Raw genomic sequence first — 17,751 nt, forward strand, 5'->3', positions numbered from 1 at the left:
CCAAGAACCTACAACCAAGATTACTTTATCCAGCAAAGCTATCATTCAGAATTGAAGGGCAGATAAAGAGCTTCACAGATAAGAAAAAGCTGAAGGAGTTCATCACCATCAAACCAGTATTATATGAAATGCTGAAAGGTATCCTTTAAGAAGAGGAAGAAGAAGAAAAAGGTAAAGATAGAAATTATGAACAACAAATACACATCTATCAACAAGTGAATCCGAAAATCAAGTGAATAATCTGATGAACAGAATGAACTGGTGATTATAATAGAATCAGGAGCATAGAAAGGTAGTGGACTGACTATTCTTGCGGGTGAAAGGAGTGAGGGAGATGCGGGAAGAGACTGGACAAAAATCGTGTACCTATGGATGAGAACAGTGGGTGGGGAGTGAGGGAGGAGGGTGAGGTGGGAACTGGGTGGAGGAGAGTTATGGGGGGGGTAAAAAGAGGAACAAATGTAATAATCTGAACAATAAAGATTTAATTAATAAAAAAAGAGTATGAATGATTATCTAAAATTCTATCTTTTGTTATAATAACAGGCTAACATTTGTAAATAATTCACTTTATAAAGATAGTGAAATTTGAGCCTGCTCTTGTCTACAACACACTCACTTGTATTCCACAAAGCTTCCTTGAGTAGAAGGATAAAGGTTGGAACACCTGGGAATTGCTTATTTCAGGGGAGTGTTTCACACATGAGCAAGTCAGCTAAAGAAGTTTAGAATCATTATTCAGTCTAAATTAGGCATTCTCAGATTATGGTCCTCAGACCAGCTAAATTACCTGGGAGTTAGTGAGAAATGCAAATTCTCAGATCCCCAAAGCAGACCTAATGAATCAGATCCACTGGGGTGGGACCCAGCCTTCTGTGCTTTAGCTAGCTTTCTGGGTAATTCTAGTGCTCATGAAAGTTTGAGCATTTCCCCAGAGTGTTGGTTCTCAAAGTGTGGTCTCCTGACCAACATCATCAGCATCTCCTGTGAAACTTCTTATAGGTCACCTGAGACTTGTTCGATGGGCATTGGCAGGTGGGAACAAAAATGCTCCATGGTACTTTTAACTGTTCAGAGGCCACAGAGGTGGCAAAACTGAACCTATAAACTAATGAATTCTAGAAAACCAGAAGTTCTCTGGACAGGTATGGTGCTAAAGCTTTACATAAATTCTTTCTTTTAAACAACAGAAAGCCCTAAATTGATCTTATGCTAATCATCATTTTACATGCAACAACTAAGGTTTAGAAAGGTTTAAAACACTTGTTTGAACCCAACCAGCATGGCTTAGTGGTTGAGCATTGACTTATGAACCGGGAGGTCACAATTCGATTCCTGGTCAGGGCACATGCCCGGGGTAGCAGGCTGGGTCACTGGTAGAGGATGTGCGGGAGGCAGCTGATCAGTGGTTCTCTCTCATCATTGATGTTTCTGTCTCTCTGTTCCTCCCCCTTCATCTCTGAAATAAAAGCCCCACTCAAGCTAGTCCTACTGCATAGGGGTGTCTCCTGCAAAGATCTTCTACTGTATTTGAAACTGGTCCTCCCAGACATTTGGCCTAGAGGTCAATTCCTTCTAGTGATGCCAACAGTAATCAAGGCTCAACTACAGCAAAACTGTGCACACAGCCCACACAGGGGTGCACCTGGAGTTCTCAGCTCAGGTGACTGAGGAGGCTGAGCCACTGGGCCCTACAGGACACCTACTACATAAGGCCACTCTACCAATTCCAGGAGACATAGCAGCTCTACCTAATACATAGAACTGAATACAGGGAAGCAGACAAAATGCAGACACAAAGAAATGTCACAAATGAAAGAACGGAAGAAATCTCCAGAAAAAGAACTAAATGAAATGGAAGCAACCAAATTACTAGACAAAGTTTAAAACAATTGTTATAAGTTTGCTCATGGATTTTAATGAAAGCTTCAAGGGACTTAATGAGACTTTCAAGGATCTTAGTGAGAATTTCAAAGACATAAAAAAGGACCAGTCAGAAATTAAGCATACACTAACTGAAATAAAGAATACTTTATAGAGATTCAACAGTAAAGGATTCTGAGAATCAAATCAACAATTTGGTATATGAGGGGGAATCTGTAATACTCTCAACAATAAAGATTTTTTAAAATTAAAATATATTTTAAAATATACTTTTTAAAAAAGAGACAAAATAAAGACACTTGTTGGAGGTTCACAGCTGTTAAGGTGGGAGAGAAGCAGTTGAAGTGAGAAGCCCGTATGTTCATACCTTGAACTGCAGTGTTCGAAGCCCTTAAATACATCATGGTATTTAATCCTTACAGTAGCCTATGGTAACCACTTTTATTGTCGAACAATAGAAGTTCAGAGCTCAACAAGTTGATATTATAGAAAGATCTGAAACCCAGCCTGGGTGATCCAAGCTCCCTACTCTCCACTACCATGCTGTTCTTTACTTAGTATGCTCTGTGGAATGTCATTGTGTTTTCCAATTTTGGATTAGATTTTATTCCCCCTAACAAAGGTGTGGGACAGCTATTATAGTATCAAGAGACATTCAAAATGTAATTTCTATACCCTCCCCTTCTTTGAAGAATTGAATTATTTTCTGTGAGAGCCTCTAAATTACCTAATTTTTGTTGTTGTTGTTGTTGGTAGAACTCACAGAAAACATTGGGCTTCCCCTGGAACTGCTGGAAAAACAAGACCCCTGGCCGGCCTATGTCACATATACCTCCCCGATGGTGCAAAGACTCATTGAGAAAAACAAAGCTAGAGAACTGGAATTCACGCAGGTTCTGGAGGAAAGCCGACGGACTCACAGGCAGAGCAGGACACCCAGTATCGTCCATCTGAAAAGAAAAATGTCATCCAAGACCTCTGGCAAAATGGTGTTCAAGGACAGGAAGTCCGAGACCATGTTGTCGGTGTGGAGTGATTTTTCGGCATCGGCTGCAGGTCCCACCATCATCCCAGAGCCCTTTCAAATGGATTCCAGAGAAAGTCCCACTGCAAACGTTAACAAGATCATCTTCTCTCGAAAACCTCTGATGAGGATGCTTCCATCAGCTCACTTCTGGCCAGCAAAGAGAAACATTTAAATGTTTAGCAAGCAGTCCCTGCAACCCTCCAAGACTGTACAGCAATTAAGCTTCATTTGCCACAAGTTTCACTATGTCATTCAAGGCTGAACTTGTCCCTGCTCAGGCTGGGAAGCCAAGCTCTAGTTTCCACTGTCAATGCTTGGGACCTAACTGTGGGTAAATTAGGCTGGGTCCAGACAAGAGACAGAAATCACACCAGTTATTTTATTAGAGATAATTGAATAGAATTATTAACTTGGTAACTGAAGAGACAGGAAGTATGTATCACCTCCAAGGCTGGAGGGGACAAAGGGAAGCTATTGGACTACCTAAAAGTGAGACAGTTGGAGGGAGTGTGGGCTGAATCCCAGGTTCCCGAGGTGAGGGAGTGGGGTGCTCCTTAGCTGGTGCTGGTGCCTGAGCTCAGCAGAGAGCCGCTGTGGGGATGGCACTCCTGCAGTGAGGAGGGGGCTGTTTTGGCTGAGGTTGATTCTGTGAGTGTTGGGAAAACCAAAAAGCTGTCCTCAAATGCTTCTGAAGGAATTGACACTACCTGAGTGAACAAGAAGCATTGCTAGGGGAAACAGACAGGGACAGGAAGCCCCACAGAGATAAACAGGAAGTAAACCAAACATGAGCTACTTCCTCTGCCTCCAGCCTCTAGGTTCCCTCTAGCACCCACTGTGGACAGAGCCTATCAGGGCGGAAAGCAGGAATGTGGGTTGCAGAATCCCAAACCCAGCATCTCAAAGAATAGTATAAAAGGATGGACTTCAAGCCATGAGGAAATTAGCTTGGCCCAGCATGGTGGAGTTCCTGTGGTCCCGCCTCACCGCCCCACTTGGCACCTGAACCTGGCATTGAGATGTTTTGCCTTGGATGGTTTACAGAGTGCATGGAGGCTCGGCTGCCCCCTGCTAAGAAATGGAGGGCTTTCTCCCTGTAGCTCTTTAAGGCTTGACTTGCCGAGCAGAGCTGGTGGGAAGCCCGTGGCTGGACCTCAGCTGCTGTCTGTCAAAGCACAGCTACACTGGGGCCACTCAGGTTCTGCGTGGCTCCTGTGTGGGGCCAAAGCATGGGTTGCTAAACCACCGTCCCAGCAAACAGGCTCTGTCTTCACACACAAGGGACCGCCTCCTGGCGGCCCCAGCTGGTCTCAGGTGTGGGTTCATCTCTGAGCACAGCTCCTCTGGGGGCTTTTCTTCCCTTCAACCTCCCCTGAGTTTCTGTGTCTCTATTTCAACAGCAGCTAATACTTATCATGCTTCCCTGTTGCTATAAATGCCATTTGAAAAAGTTGAATTTGCCCTACAAATGTGTCCTCTCCACCCCAGAGTCTGGGGAGAGGGTGCTCAGCTCTGGCTGCTGTGCTCTGGGCTGGAGTGGCCGCCCATCCTGCATCTCAGCTCTGGCCAGAACGAGTTCAGGAAAGAACATAAGTGGGTCCCAGTTCATCCAAGCGGCTATGCTTTGTGAGCACTGAGCACTTACAGACATGGAGGATAAATTCCTCCAACAAAAATTTTTATCTGTTCTTTCATGGAAGTTTATTGCCAGAATCGATTTAGAAAGCTATGGTTAGAGTTTGCAGGAATTTGGAATTATTTCTTCCGATCCCTTTGAGAGCAGAGAACTTACAGTTCTTTTTTAAATTAAATTTCTAGGTGTTTAATAGTTCTTATGAAAAGATATACTCTCTCAATTTAAATGAATGTCTATAAATAGCGTTTAGATGAATTTAATTCTAGGTCTATTATACCCACAACACCATGAGCTCCATGTGTGATGAGAATGGGTTGCATCTGTGGCAGTTCAGACTGTCTCCTGAGGCAATTTTAACACCAAAAACGTCCAATTCTATTTGAAATGTGGACTCTGCTCAAGCCCACGCTGGGCTCACGGGTCTGGCCACACGTGCACAAGGCGGAGGAGGCTGCTGGGAAACCCTCCTCCAGGGAAGAAGCAGCTGGGTGAGGCCAGCTGAGCCAGCAGCCACGCCTTGGCCAGGGCAGAGGGGCATCCTGTGTAACTGGTGGCTGCTGCTGAAGTTTGTCTCCTGGTGCAGACTTCTGTGAGCTCCATGGAGGGGGTGTCCCGTGAGTTAATGTTTAAAGGGCTCTTTGGCTAAAATCTTGGAAGGCCCTGTGGTACAAGTGGAGTGTTAGGAAGAGAGCTTCTTGCTTTCACAAGTACCAGCACACAGGGCTGGGCCTGTGCAAGCAGCATCCGGGTCTGCTGGAGCCCAGCGGACACCTGGCAACGCCAGCTTTGTTCAAAGAACCTTCCAGGCATCCTGGGCCCGGCCCACAACAGGCATCCCGGGTGCTCCCAGAGCAGGCCTGAGGCCCTTCCAGGGCCTGAGCCCAGCCGACTTCTGCAGGCCGGCGCAGGCAGGAATGCAGACTATTCCTAGTGTGGCCGCATCTGCCCTCCAAGCCCAGGCCGGGGCAGCTCAGGTTACGCTGGACATACTGAGCTTCCATCTCTAAGAGGGAACTGGCTTTCTTGGATGTCCCACAGCCCACAACTGCCTCCTCTCATCTCCTCAGCACCTGGAATTTTCTGTCTGGCATGAGAGCTGTCGGCAGTTAGCCTCCCTGCTGGTGTCGTTCACGCAGCAGCAGGGTTCTCTGTTGGCTGCTGTGTGGCCGTAACTAAGGCCCTGTCTGACACATGCCCAGGAGCTGTGTCACTAAGGCTCCATGTGACATATACCACGGAGCTGTTTTTGAACACATTCTCTGGCTCCCGTGCACAGTATGGCACTCACCCATTTGCAAATTCCACAGTTGGTGTTGAAATCCTCAGACGTGACAGCCTGCTGGCCATTTTTGCTCTGGCCGGGCTGTCAGGACATCAGACAGCTCCACAGGCAGCCCAGCCAGGCCTGGGGCACATCTTGAAGGAGATAAGGCTGCCTGACAGATGAGGGGCTGCAGGAGAGTCTTCAAGGACACACCACATAAACAAAGGCACTGGCCCAGATTCCTGCCAGGGTGGCCTGGGAGCCCTACCAGGAATAGGAGGCTGGGGTGGGACCTAACCGGCTGGCCAGAGCACCGGACTTGATCAGCAGCACCGGTGGCCCGTGTGGTGCGGCCAGAAGACCTGTTCTTGCCACTGTTGGCCTAGGTCAGTGGTCGGCGAACTCATTAGTCAACAGAGCCAAATATCAACAGTACAATGATTGAAATTTCTTTTGAGAGCCAAATTTTTTAAACTTAAACTATATAGGTAGGTACATTGTTATTAACTTAATTAGGGTACTCCTAAGGCTTAGGAAGAGCCACACTCTAGGGGCCAAAGATCCGCATGTGGCTCACGAGCCACAGTTTGCCGGCCACGGGCCTAGGTCATCGTCTAGGAACAGACTGATTTACAGACCCTTAGTCTCTTCCTTCAGGACAGACAGACAACATGGATACCTCCCTGAATTGGGAAGGTGGAGAAGGGGGCCAGGATGTAGGGGGATTTTGACCCTGGGGCCTGATGGGAATCCTCAGAGGTAGCTCAGAAATGTCAAGGAGCAGGGGTACTGCACAGGACTCCCAACCAGGGACCTGAGGTGTGTCCGTGGAGACAAGACCAGGAGCAGGGATGCCATAACAAGACAGTGGGGGTGCTTTGGGAGATGGGTGCAGGCAGACTGCCTGCTGCATCTCCACAGGGTGGTGCTCTTCAGCGAGCAAACTCAGTCCTAGAAGCCTTAGGAGTCCCCACCCTTCTCCCGTGGCCTGCAGGCTGTCACAGCTGTGCTTTATAGTGTAGATGAGGCTGAAGGAGAGACAGGAGAAATCAATGGAACCTGAGATTTATCTGACATCCTGAGTCCAAGCTGGAGTTTAGACCTGGGTTTGTTTGTTGAGTAGTCAGAAAACTCTCACTCTTCCAAAGCCTCAGCCAGCTCCTTAGGTACATAGAAATCCCAAGTACATGGTTGGGCCCGGCTGCTCATGGCACTGGGTACATACATAGGCTTCCTCAGGGCACCAGGGACGAGGAGCCACAGGGAATGCAGGAATACCTCAAGGGTAAGTGGGGCCCATTGCCACCCCTTGACCTTGACCATGATCTGGATTCCATATGGGACAGGGCAGGATAAACCGTGTCATAAAAGGACATTGGACTTCCGTCTCTTCTCCCAGGGCAGTAGAAACTGTCACCCCACCTGAGGCCTTCCTAGGTGACAGCGCTGGAGCCCAGCCTGGCTCAGGGCACCAGTCACCTGTGCTCCAGACTCAGTTGTTCAGTTTCCCAGAACATTCCATTATTTTTGGTGGGCAAATGATGTGAGACGCCACAAATTTCAGGCAAACTTGAAACCTCCCTCTGTGGAACCGTTTCCGTGTGTCAGCCAGTGAGGGTGCTTTTATGGAGATCAAAGTCAGTGCCAGAGTCGCCGCTGGGAGGAAGCTCACCTGGGGACACCAGGCTGCCTGCCACCCTTTGGCACTTCGGAGCTCGTCTGTGTCCCGCAGGCTTACATCCTGGCTTCCCTGGTGGACACGCCAACACTGACACAAGCAAGCCTCTTGGGACTGGAACCAGGCTCTCCACTCAAACGCAAGCTGCCCCCTACACCCAGGTCCCCTCCTCCCACCTTCCTGATTCAGCAGTTGCACCCACCCCCTGTGTGCCCTTGAGTCTGCCAGGTGTGTTCAGCCTGTGGCCACTGACCCACAGGCTCAGTTGTGGTGCCTTTGGCTGTGAAATGGCTTTGAGAGGCACAGTGACCCAGAGACGATTTATCATGTGCTGCCGGATCAGCAGAGCAAGGAAGGTGAGTTAGAAAGTGCCACGAAACCTCGACGAGGTCAGTCATGTTCACTGTCATGGTCCCAGAGCCCTGTCCATCATGGTCTGGCATGTAGTTGGTGCTTAACTATTTATTGAGATTATTTACAACAGTAAGTCTTAACCTCTAAACCAAAATGGATTGGGAAGAGGTGGTTTCTTTCATAATAACCAGAGGCTGCAAAAACCTCACGGCCAGGTTTTATACAAAGTGGGAGGCGCTTAGTAGGCAACTTTGCTATAAAGTTCCTTCTAGTCCTGACAGTATGATTCAAATAAAGGATCATTAGGTGCTTCTGATGTGCCCTTCCTTAGGGGGTGCTGGAGGGATAGAAGGAAGAGGAGTTTGTCTTTTAAAACTTAACATCTAATTCTTCTGTTCCTTTGAACCACCAATCCATGCCTACCTGATGAACTTCAATGTCAGTTATCTTTTCTCCTCTGGCCTTTGTCAGAAGGGATATAACTTCACAGACTCATCATGTTCCCTCAATTCCCATGTTCACAGCCATGCCGATGGGCACGGACAGACACTGGGTGCTTGCTGGTGCCTGGCACTGCACCTGGGGCCCAGCCGCGAATCTGGCGGACATGCTCAGGTTTAGAGCTGGCAATGGAGACGTTGGACAGTCACACTATCCGATTGCAAATGTGATGCAAGTTACAAAGAGGCACAGGGTTCTGTGAGAGGGTATTTGCTTTGGGCTCATGGCACGTTCTCTCCAGTCTCATGAAAGAGGGATTATGAGGGAGGCAGGATTAGTATCAGGACAGCTGCTCATAAAAAGGAATGAGGTCACCGTAACTTCTTGGCCAAGCTGAATTTTAGTGGCCTGGTAAATTTGTCAAACTTTGCAAAGCTGCCTTCAGTTTATACTTGGCCCTGACTTTCATGTTTGTTTCTGCAGCACCATGGAGCTGTCACCTAGCTCGGCTGTGCTTAGAGAAGGGCCTCCCCGTCTTGACCCCTGGCAACAACACAGAGGCAGGACACTCCTCTTCTGCCCACCTTTCTGTTCTGGAGGAGCGGGCTGGGCTGCTTCAGAGGAGATGCCAGCCCTCTACTGTTCCCAAAAGACTTTGGGCAAATCTGAGTCTCACTGAGCCTCACCTTAACTTGCCCAGGTCTCCAGAGCAAAAGACTAGTTCTGGCTTTCCATTTCCTCTCCATGACAGAGTCTCTGCTTCCTGTCAGCTGCTCCAGGTGTTTGTAGCCCCCCCTGTAGACTATGGTGGGGGTGGATGTCAACACAGGGAGAAAGCACTGCATGATCTCCCGGCTAGGCATTGCCCTTGCTCCATCTCCCTCCTCCATCTGATTATATCCATAGCTTCTCCCTCCCTCCCTCCCACTTCCCTCCCTCTTTTTTCCTTCCTTTCCTTTTTATCTTTATTGGTATTTATTTTTTGTCATCACAAACTTAACTGCTTTTTTAAAGAGACTCAGGCTCCTTAAAATGTAAGAGACTAGAATGACCCTGACCGCACAAACTGGAGGATAGGCATGTCCCTCTAATGCTCAGATACCAGGAGTCTGAGCCTCTATTCTGAGGACAATGGAAGTTCCCAAGAACTTTCTGGAAAGCTCTAAGGAATGCTTGCATATTCCACAAAATCTTCCTCATGGTCACCTGGCAATCCCACCATTGTCTCACTCCAAAAACAGTTGCTTCAGGGAACTAGGTCACTGCTGTCTCACTTCTCAACCTAACCATTGGGTCCCCCTGAAGCTTCCCAAAGCATAGCTCTGCCAGGGTTGTGGCAGTCAAGTCCTCCCCAAAGGCTTGGGGGCAGCAGAATAATAACAGAGTAAACTACAATTGCTACCAGAAGTGTCTGCTTTGGGAAGCCCACACACCTAAACCTGAATTCTGTTCCATGGTGGTGGCCAGTTCTGCCTTCAACATGAGTCTCAGTGCATCTCCACGATCTCAGAATCCAGGTCCAATTCCCCCTTAATCCTGGAGATATTAGAGTCATACCTCTGCCCTACTCTCTTCTGTAAATAGCCTCCCTCTTTTCTTGGTCACAGCCAAAATTGCCACTGCCTCACCCATATAATGTGGTTTAGTTCTCCTGCCCTGGAAATGATAGTCACAGTACTCAACATCATGTGCTTGGGGCTTCAGGAAAGTTTAGCAGACAGAGCTTTTGTCTCATCCTCTTTAGGGTCCCCTTGCCAGTATGTGAGGGAAATAATGCCTTCTGATGTCCAAGAGTGGCTAGCTCTTGAATGGAATACACACAGCAGCAGCAACACCATCACCATCTCCAACTGAAACTCCATCATTTCCACCAGCACCATCTCCATGACCACACCACCTCTTTCACCTCCTCCATCTGCAACTCCATCATTACCACCAACACCATCACCATGACCACACCACCTCCTTTACCTGCTCCATCTGCAACTCCATCATTACCACCAGCACCACTACATCACCACTGAATAAATTTAGGAAAGTCCAGTCTTCATTGAAAAATTATTCTCTAAACCATCAAAAAAACAGTCTCAATAAGAGACCAATGTTATAAGCCAGAGAAAGACAAATAACTGTGTGATCTCACTTATATGATATGTGGAATCTAAAAAGGACAAACTCAGAGAAACAGAGACTAGAGTGGAGATTGCCGGGGAATATGAAATGGGAGCTGTTGATCTAAGCTGCAAATGTCCTGCTATGATTAACAAGTTTGGAAATCTAATGCACAGCATGATGATTATAGCTAATCATTTACTTGAAAGTTGTTAAGATATCAGATCTTAAATATTCTGACCACAAACAAGAAATGGTAATTATGTGACATGGAGATGACCACTAATGGTAGAGTGACAATCAATTTGCAATTCATAAATGTATACGAATTTACTCAATGTTATATGTCATTCAAGTCTCAATAAAGCTGGAAATATAACACCTATTTTATATTTTACATCAGCTAACAGATCATGTAACATTTCCATCAGAGGCATTTGCATTTGGGTTATTTCAAAGTCTGGACACCCTAGGAAGCCCTACATCTCTGCACTGGTAAACTCTCCAGAGCACTCCCTCTCAGGAGAAAAGGAGGGTGTCACCCAGAGACCGACTGTTACATCTTGTTATTTAGTGCATTTAAAAAATCCACAGCACAATTAGCCAACTTCTCTTGTAAAAATACTTTGATTACTTAGTTTTAAAATAATTAGTTTTCTTTTTTAGTCCTATGCACTTTAATTTGAAAATGGTGAGAACTGGGCCTAAGGTCAGTTGTCATGACTTCAACACCTTTCACATCTTGCTTCTACTTAAGCAAACTCCATCATTACCACCAACACCATCACCATGACCACACCACCTCCTTTACCTGCTCCATCTGCAACTCCATCATTACCACCAGCACCACTGCATCACCACTGAGTAAATTTAGGAAAGTCCAGTCTTGATTGATAAATTATTCTCTAAACCATCAAAAAAAACAGTCTCAATAAGAGACCAATGTTATAAGCCAGAGAAAGACAAATAACTGTGTGATCTCACTTATATGATATGTGGAATCTAAAAAAGACAAACTCAGAGAAACAGAGACTAGAGTGGAGCAAACCATGGAAGCCACTTTCCCTGGAGGTCCACCCCAGGATGCAACCGTTTTTTACAGTTTTACAGTTTACAGTATATCCTCCCAAACCTGCTTTTTTCAATGCAAATGTAGATGTATTTAATTGATGTACACACACCCTACATACATATCAGAATATTCACAGCTATTTTTTTTATTATTATTAGTTAAGGTATTACAAATGTGTCCTCATCCCCCGACAGCTATTTTTAATGGGATACATATTCTGCAACTTGCTTTTGTCATTTAACATCCCTCCCTGTGGATGTGTATAAATTGTCTCCTTCTTTTTGGATTGTTGTGAGGTGCGCTCCTCCCTGGGGGGCGTTCAGGTTGGACCAGGTTTTCCTTAGTATCAGGTGGGAACCATATTTTAGCTTCTTTCTTTTTTATAAACATACTAGAGGCCTGTTGCAGGAAATTCATGCACGATTAGGGTCCCTAGGCCTGGCTGGTGATCAGGGCCAATCTGTGGGGCAACCAGCAGGGCAATCAGGGCCCCCCACTGTCACGTGCCTTGACCAGCCTGGCACCTTGCTCACTGGCCCCACCCCCCCAATCACCCTGCCACTGCCACTAGTCCCCTCCCTCTGTGGGGGGATGTGGGGCAATCAGGGTAGGCCCCTGTTGGCACCTGCCTTGGCTGGCCTGGGGCCTGTGGGCTGGGGGCATCTGCCCACAGCCCTGGTGGTCAGTGTGGTTATAGCAACTGGTCGTTCCACAGTTTGGTCAATTTGCATATTAGTCTTTTATTATATAGGATTTTTACTTATTTCAGAGAGGAAGAAAGAGGGAGAGAGAAATTGAAACATCAATGATGAGAGAGAATCATTGATTGGCTGCCCCCTGCATGCCCCCTACTGGAGTTTGAGCCTGAAACCCTAGCATGTGCACTGATCAGGAATTGAACCATGACCTCCTGGTTCATAGGTTGATGCTCAGCCACTGAGCCACTGTGGCTGGGTGCTTTTTTCTTTTTTAATATATAAATTTTTACTTATAATGAACTTATATGAACATGAAGGAGGACTCTGTTTAACTTTTCTCCCCATGGTGAGCCAGTCTTCCCAACAACATCTATCCACCTTTCCCTCGTTGACTGGAAATTTCCCTTTCTTATACATTGAATTATTCTGTTTTCCAGTCTCTTTTGGGACCCTTTATTTTGGCTCTTTGATCTATCTGTTTATTTGTGCACCAGAATGAAATTATTTTCATTAGTGCAGCTTTAAAATCTGTTTTGCTGTCTGATAAGTGTAAGCCCAGAGTGCCTTTTGGAAACTTTTCCTGATTGTCTCTGAACCTTTTGGTAAGAATGAAATTGACTTTTAGGTAGTAAAACTGCACCCTTTTCTCATAGGTGATCAGAAAGGTTAGTGGAATGGAGGCTCCTTGATCCTCTTAAGGAACAAACCTTGTTGCCTGCTGAAAGGTCAAACATTATAATAAGGATGTCAGAAATGAGGGGTCATAGTCCTTCACTTCCCCAAAATTATAAGCCTGCCTGCAACCCCGACTGCTGAGATTGTGCTGTGACCTGGTTACCTCCAGCAGGTGTGATAGGAAGGGTAGACACTTGAATTTACCAATTAATGTAACAGTCTGAAGGTGTACGTTTTCTACTTAAAAATATACCACAATGGAAAAGAAATACAAGTCAGAAACATATTTCCATCCTTGGAACCCTGAAAATGACTGTGTAAATGATTCCATCAAATGTTTAAGAAAAACCAAAAGCCTGCAGCCAGAGCTAGTGTGGAACCTCCCTCCACTCCAGCCTTCCCTCCCCTCCACCCCCCTCCCGCTCCGCCCCAGGGCGCCTCAAGTCCCTGGACACTTCCTTAGTGGGAGCTTGGTATGAAGTTAATGTTTTGAGTGGGTGAGGCGTAGGAAGCAAAAGCAGATATTTAGACTTTTTTTCTTCTTGGTTTCTCTCGCATGGACTATTCCTGGCTTCTACAGGAAAAGGCCCCATTGTGCAGCCCTGCCCTGGGCAGCTTGGGAAGAGTGCTGTCTACAGCCTCATCCATCTTCGAGTGTGTGGGGAGCCCAGGTTGCAGAGCTCAGTTCCTCAGAGAAGCAGCTAGAAGAAAGCCCCAGGCTTACCCCAACCCAGCCTCACCCTGAGGGAGGGGAGGGGGAAGCAGTGGGGAGTACTCAGCTGGATGCCTTCAGGTCCCCTCCCTCCCTCAAGCGCTTATTGCTGCAGAATCACTCAAACCTCATGGACAGGAAAAGAAGGTGCCCAGAACTTGGCACTTATAAGCCAAGATGAGCCTAGCTCATCTTTACACATATGCCAAGGAACACAATTTCGACTTGGGCACCCTCTCATCCTTTTCTTGAAGACCATGTTGATATGTGTGTGAATGGCCAAGGGGAGGGGAAGAGAACAGGATGTTTTGATTGGGATGAATAAGCTATGTACGAGTACACGCCAGGTGAGAAGGAAGCCACCTGCTTTCAGCACAACCTCAGAGCCCTCCCAGGCAGTTCAGTGTCCAGCTCACCTGCTAGGTGTTTTGCAGGACCTGCCCCAGTGGTGGGGTAAGTGGGCTAACACACCTGTCAGTGGCTTGACTTGTGGAACCTCTTGGCAAGAATGAAAATGACTTTAGGTAGTAAACTTGCACCCTTTTCTCTTAGGTGATCAGAATGGTTGCTGGTGCTAAGGCCGCCCCTGGCTGGCTCTAGTTAGCCATCTGAGGAGACGTCTTCCTATTCTCTCACTCAGTTTGTGCTGTTCTTTTCAGTTAAAATGCTCTTCCCTGTTGCAAAAGTTCCCCATATGTGCCTCTTCTCTCTTCCCAGAGCTTCCCACTTCGTCATTGTAGTAGGGTTTCCAGAGAAACAGAACCAGTGGCTATTTATTATGGGAACTGGCTCATATGGTTATAGAGACCAAGAAGACCCGCAATCTGCCCTCTGCCAGCTGAGGAATCAGGAAAGCTGGAGGTGCAATTCAGATGAGAATCAGGGATGGTACACATCCTGGTCTGAGTCCCCAAACCCGAGAACCAGGAGCACTAATGTTCGAGAGCAGGAGAAGGTACATACCTCAGTTCAAGCAGGGAGAGAAAATTAGCCCTGCCTGGCCTTTTTGTTCTGTTCAGGCCCTCACTGTGTTAAATGAGGCCCTCCCACACTAGTGAGGGCTGCTTCCTCTACTTAGTCTATGGCTTCAGATGCTAATTTCATCCAGAAACACCCTCACAGACACACCCAGAAAAATGTTTCACCAGCTATTGGCATCCCCTCGCCCACTCAAGTTGACACACAAAATTAGCCATCGCAGTCATCCTCAGGAGGTCTGGTAAGTGAGGAGTTGGAGTCAAAAGAAGAATATGCTACACTGCCTTCCCAGTAGACCAGTAGGTTGCACATAATGTTCTTAGCTCTAACCACACACGTACTCCCCAAGTAGGGGCTCCCATCAGCCGTCCAATGGACATCTGCACCATTTGGCTATTGAAAGATTAATATGATTTTGTGTATTTATTGAGTGTTTACTATGTGCCACGCACTGCTTACTCAAAATCATTTTACGTGTATTCATTCAAACCTCACAAAACCTGTGAGGTAAATATTTCCATTATTTCTACTAGTATTTTTTTTTTAGATAAATCACAGTGAAGTGCTAGGATTTCGTGAGCCTAAGAAGGCGCCTACCTCTTAGAAAATTTTCAGTAAATGTGGTAGCTGTAGCCACCACTTGTAATAGCTTGTTAGGAGTCAAGTGGTCTCTATCACCACATTTCTTTGCAACACCATGTGCAACTGGCCGCTGGCCAGTCCCATGACATTATGTTGGCAGCTTGAAACTGACCATGGTGGGAGTATTTACACCACAGGAATCAGCAAACACTACGGATTGGGGTTTTGTTTTGTTGTGTTTTTTCTGAAGAGCCCATATCACCAACATGAATACTAACATACTCCTATTAACATAGAAATAATCTTAGAATTGGCTCCTACAAAAAAGCAAAACACCCCCAAAAATGGGCCTTCCCAGATTTCTTAAATGGAGGAAACATCTTTACCAGAATGATAATAAAATCTAATTCGGGAAGAGTTTAACTCCTGTGGGCTTCACTGTGGGAGCAGGAGAAAACTCACAAGGGTTTGTGATCAAGGCAAATGGTTGAGAGAAGGCGCCCACCTCATAGAAAATGGTTGAGAGAACCTCCAGGTACAGGCTGGAAAGAGTGTTAGTGGCCGTAGGGCTTGGTGATGAGTAATTTGTCAGCACTGGGCAAGTTGGGTCTCATTGTGCTCCACCACAGCATTTTTCTGAAAGCAAAGATGCTGCCCAATAGGTCATTTGAAGGGGCTGTAAAGAGAGGGTCACTCCAGGAGAGGCGAGGGAAGGAGACGCGATGGGCAGTGGCCTTGGCATGGGTCACGTGCAGCTCCAGGTCCGCTCACCTCCCTGCGGGAACTCAGGAACATCACTTGCAACCTCTGATCATTTCCATAAAATATGGGATTGAATCTAGAAGGAGCTGCAGCAGCCACCAGCCCATCACAGGCATATGCAGAAGGTTTGTTCACAGGATGCAAATCATCACACCGATGCAATCATGGTTTCATGATCACATTTCTCCTTACGTTCATGTAAAACCAAATGCAGTGTTGAAAGGAAAGAGAGCTGGCTTGGTGTTTAGATGTAATGGCTAACACTCAGGGAAAGAAGAAGCCGGCTGTGTGCGTGTCTTGTTCATCAAGCGATCGCATGCTTGCTGAGCACCCGGGTACGGACGCGGGGCAGCCTCTGTCTCTTGCACACATGCCTGCTTATTGGTGATGATTTCTAATCATTCCCCCCACCCCCCCATAAACTGTGAGATTTTTTGAAGGCAGGACTCAAATTGTATTCATTTCTTCACTGACTTCTATGTGCTTCAAAGAAGATCAGAGGCAGATGAGACAAAATTCTTCAGATGGGTGCTTCCTGGGAGGAGGATGGCCGAGAGGCAAGTGTGGGAACTCATAGGAGGCAGTGGAGGTGGAGGGTGCTCCCTGGTGAGGTGCAGGCTGAACGTGCCATTGCGGCTGAGAAAAGGTGGGGTCAGTAGGGGGCCGGGGGCTGGAAAGCAAACTCTGAGTGACTTGGACTGTAGGTGACAGTGTGTGGATAATGGGACTTCACCTGGAGAAGCTCAATGGAGACACGCTCCTATGCTCACAAGAACTTTCGATGCTTTTGGAAATGTGAGCCAGAAGCGCTCATATAAAGACGAGTGAGCTCAGAACTCTCCAAAGCAAGGTGAACAGCAAAGCTAATCAAAGCTCAGTGCACCTGCTGACCTGAGCTGCGGCCAGAGCCATGGGCGTCAGCGGTAGAATTGTGTCCCCACTTCAACACTGTGTCACAGAGTTCAACATTGAAGCACTAAGCCCTGGCACCTCAGAATGGAACCTTATTTGTATATAGAATCTTTATAAAGGCAACCAAGTTAAAATAAGGCTGTTAGGGTGGTCCTTAATCCAATATGACTGACCCATTACGAAAAGGGAAGATTTGGGCACAGGGACACACACACAGGGGACAGCGCCCACACAAAGGGCACAGCACCCACACACAGGGCACAGTGCCCACATACAGGGGACAGCGCCCACACATAGAGCACAGCGCCCACACACAGGGGACAGCGCCCACACACAGGGCACAACGCCCACACATAGAGCACAGCGCCCACACACAGGGCACAGTGACACACACAGAGGACAGCACCCACACACAGACACAGGGGACAGCGCCCACACATAGAGCACAGCGCCCACACACAGGGCACAGTGACACACACAGAGGACAGCACCCACACACAGACACAGGGGACAGCGCCCACACATAGAGCACAGCGCCCACACACAGGGCACAGTGACACACACAGAGGACAGCACCCACACACAGACACAGGGGACAGCGCCCACACATAGGGCACAGCGCCCACACACAGACACAGGGGACAGCACCCACACATAGGACACAGCACCCACACACAGACACAGGGGACAGCGCCCACACATAGGGCACAGCGCCCACACACAGGGCACAGCGCCCACACACAGGACACAGCACCCACACACAGGGGACAGCACCCACACACAGAGGACAGCGCCCACACACAGACACAGGGGACAGCGCTCACACATAGGGCACAGCGCTCACACACAGGGCACAGCGCTCACACACAGGGCACAGCACCCACACACAGCGGACAGAGCCCACACACAGACACAGGGGACAGCGCCCACACATAGGGCACAGCGCCCACACACAGGACACAGG

At 47.5% G+C, this 17,751-nt stretch overlaps 1 protein-coding gene across 1 annotated transcript in view; it reads left to right on the plus strand.

Moving 5' to 3' along the window:
* Positions 1-7,708, plus strand: part of CDRT4 (CMT1A duplicated region transcript 4) — a gene marked incomplete at both ends in the record, with an annotated part of 31,448 nt that extends 23,740 nt beyond the window's left edge. Inside the window, 4 exon segments of the mRNA XM_081110150.1 lie at positions 2,641-3,045; positions 3,048-3,088; positions 3,092-3,103; positions 7,544-7,708. Of these exon segments, the coding sequence (XP_080966276.1) occupies positions 2,641-3,045; positions 3,048-3,088; positions 3,092-3,103; positions 7,544-7,708 (623 nt within the window).
* Positions 7,709-17,751: the final 10,043 nt, after the last annotated feature.

This window comes from Myotis nattereri, assembly GCF_964212035.1.
Source record: "Myotis nattereri genome assembly, chromosome: 16".
Taxonomy (NCBI): Eukaryota; Metazoa; Chordata; class Mammalia; order Chiroptera; family Vespertilionidae; genus Myotis; species Myotis nattereri.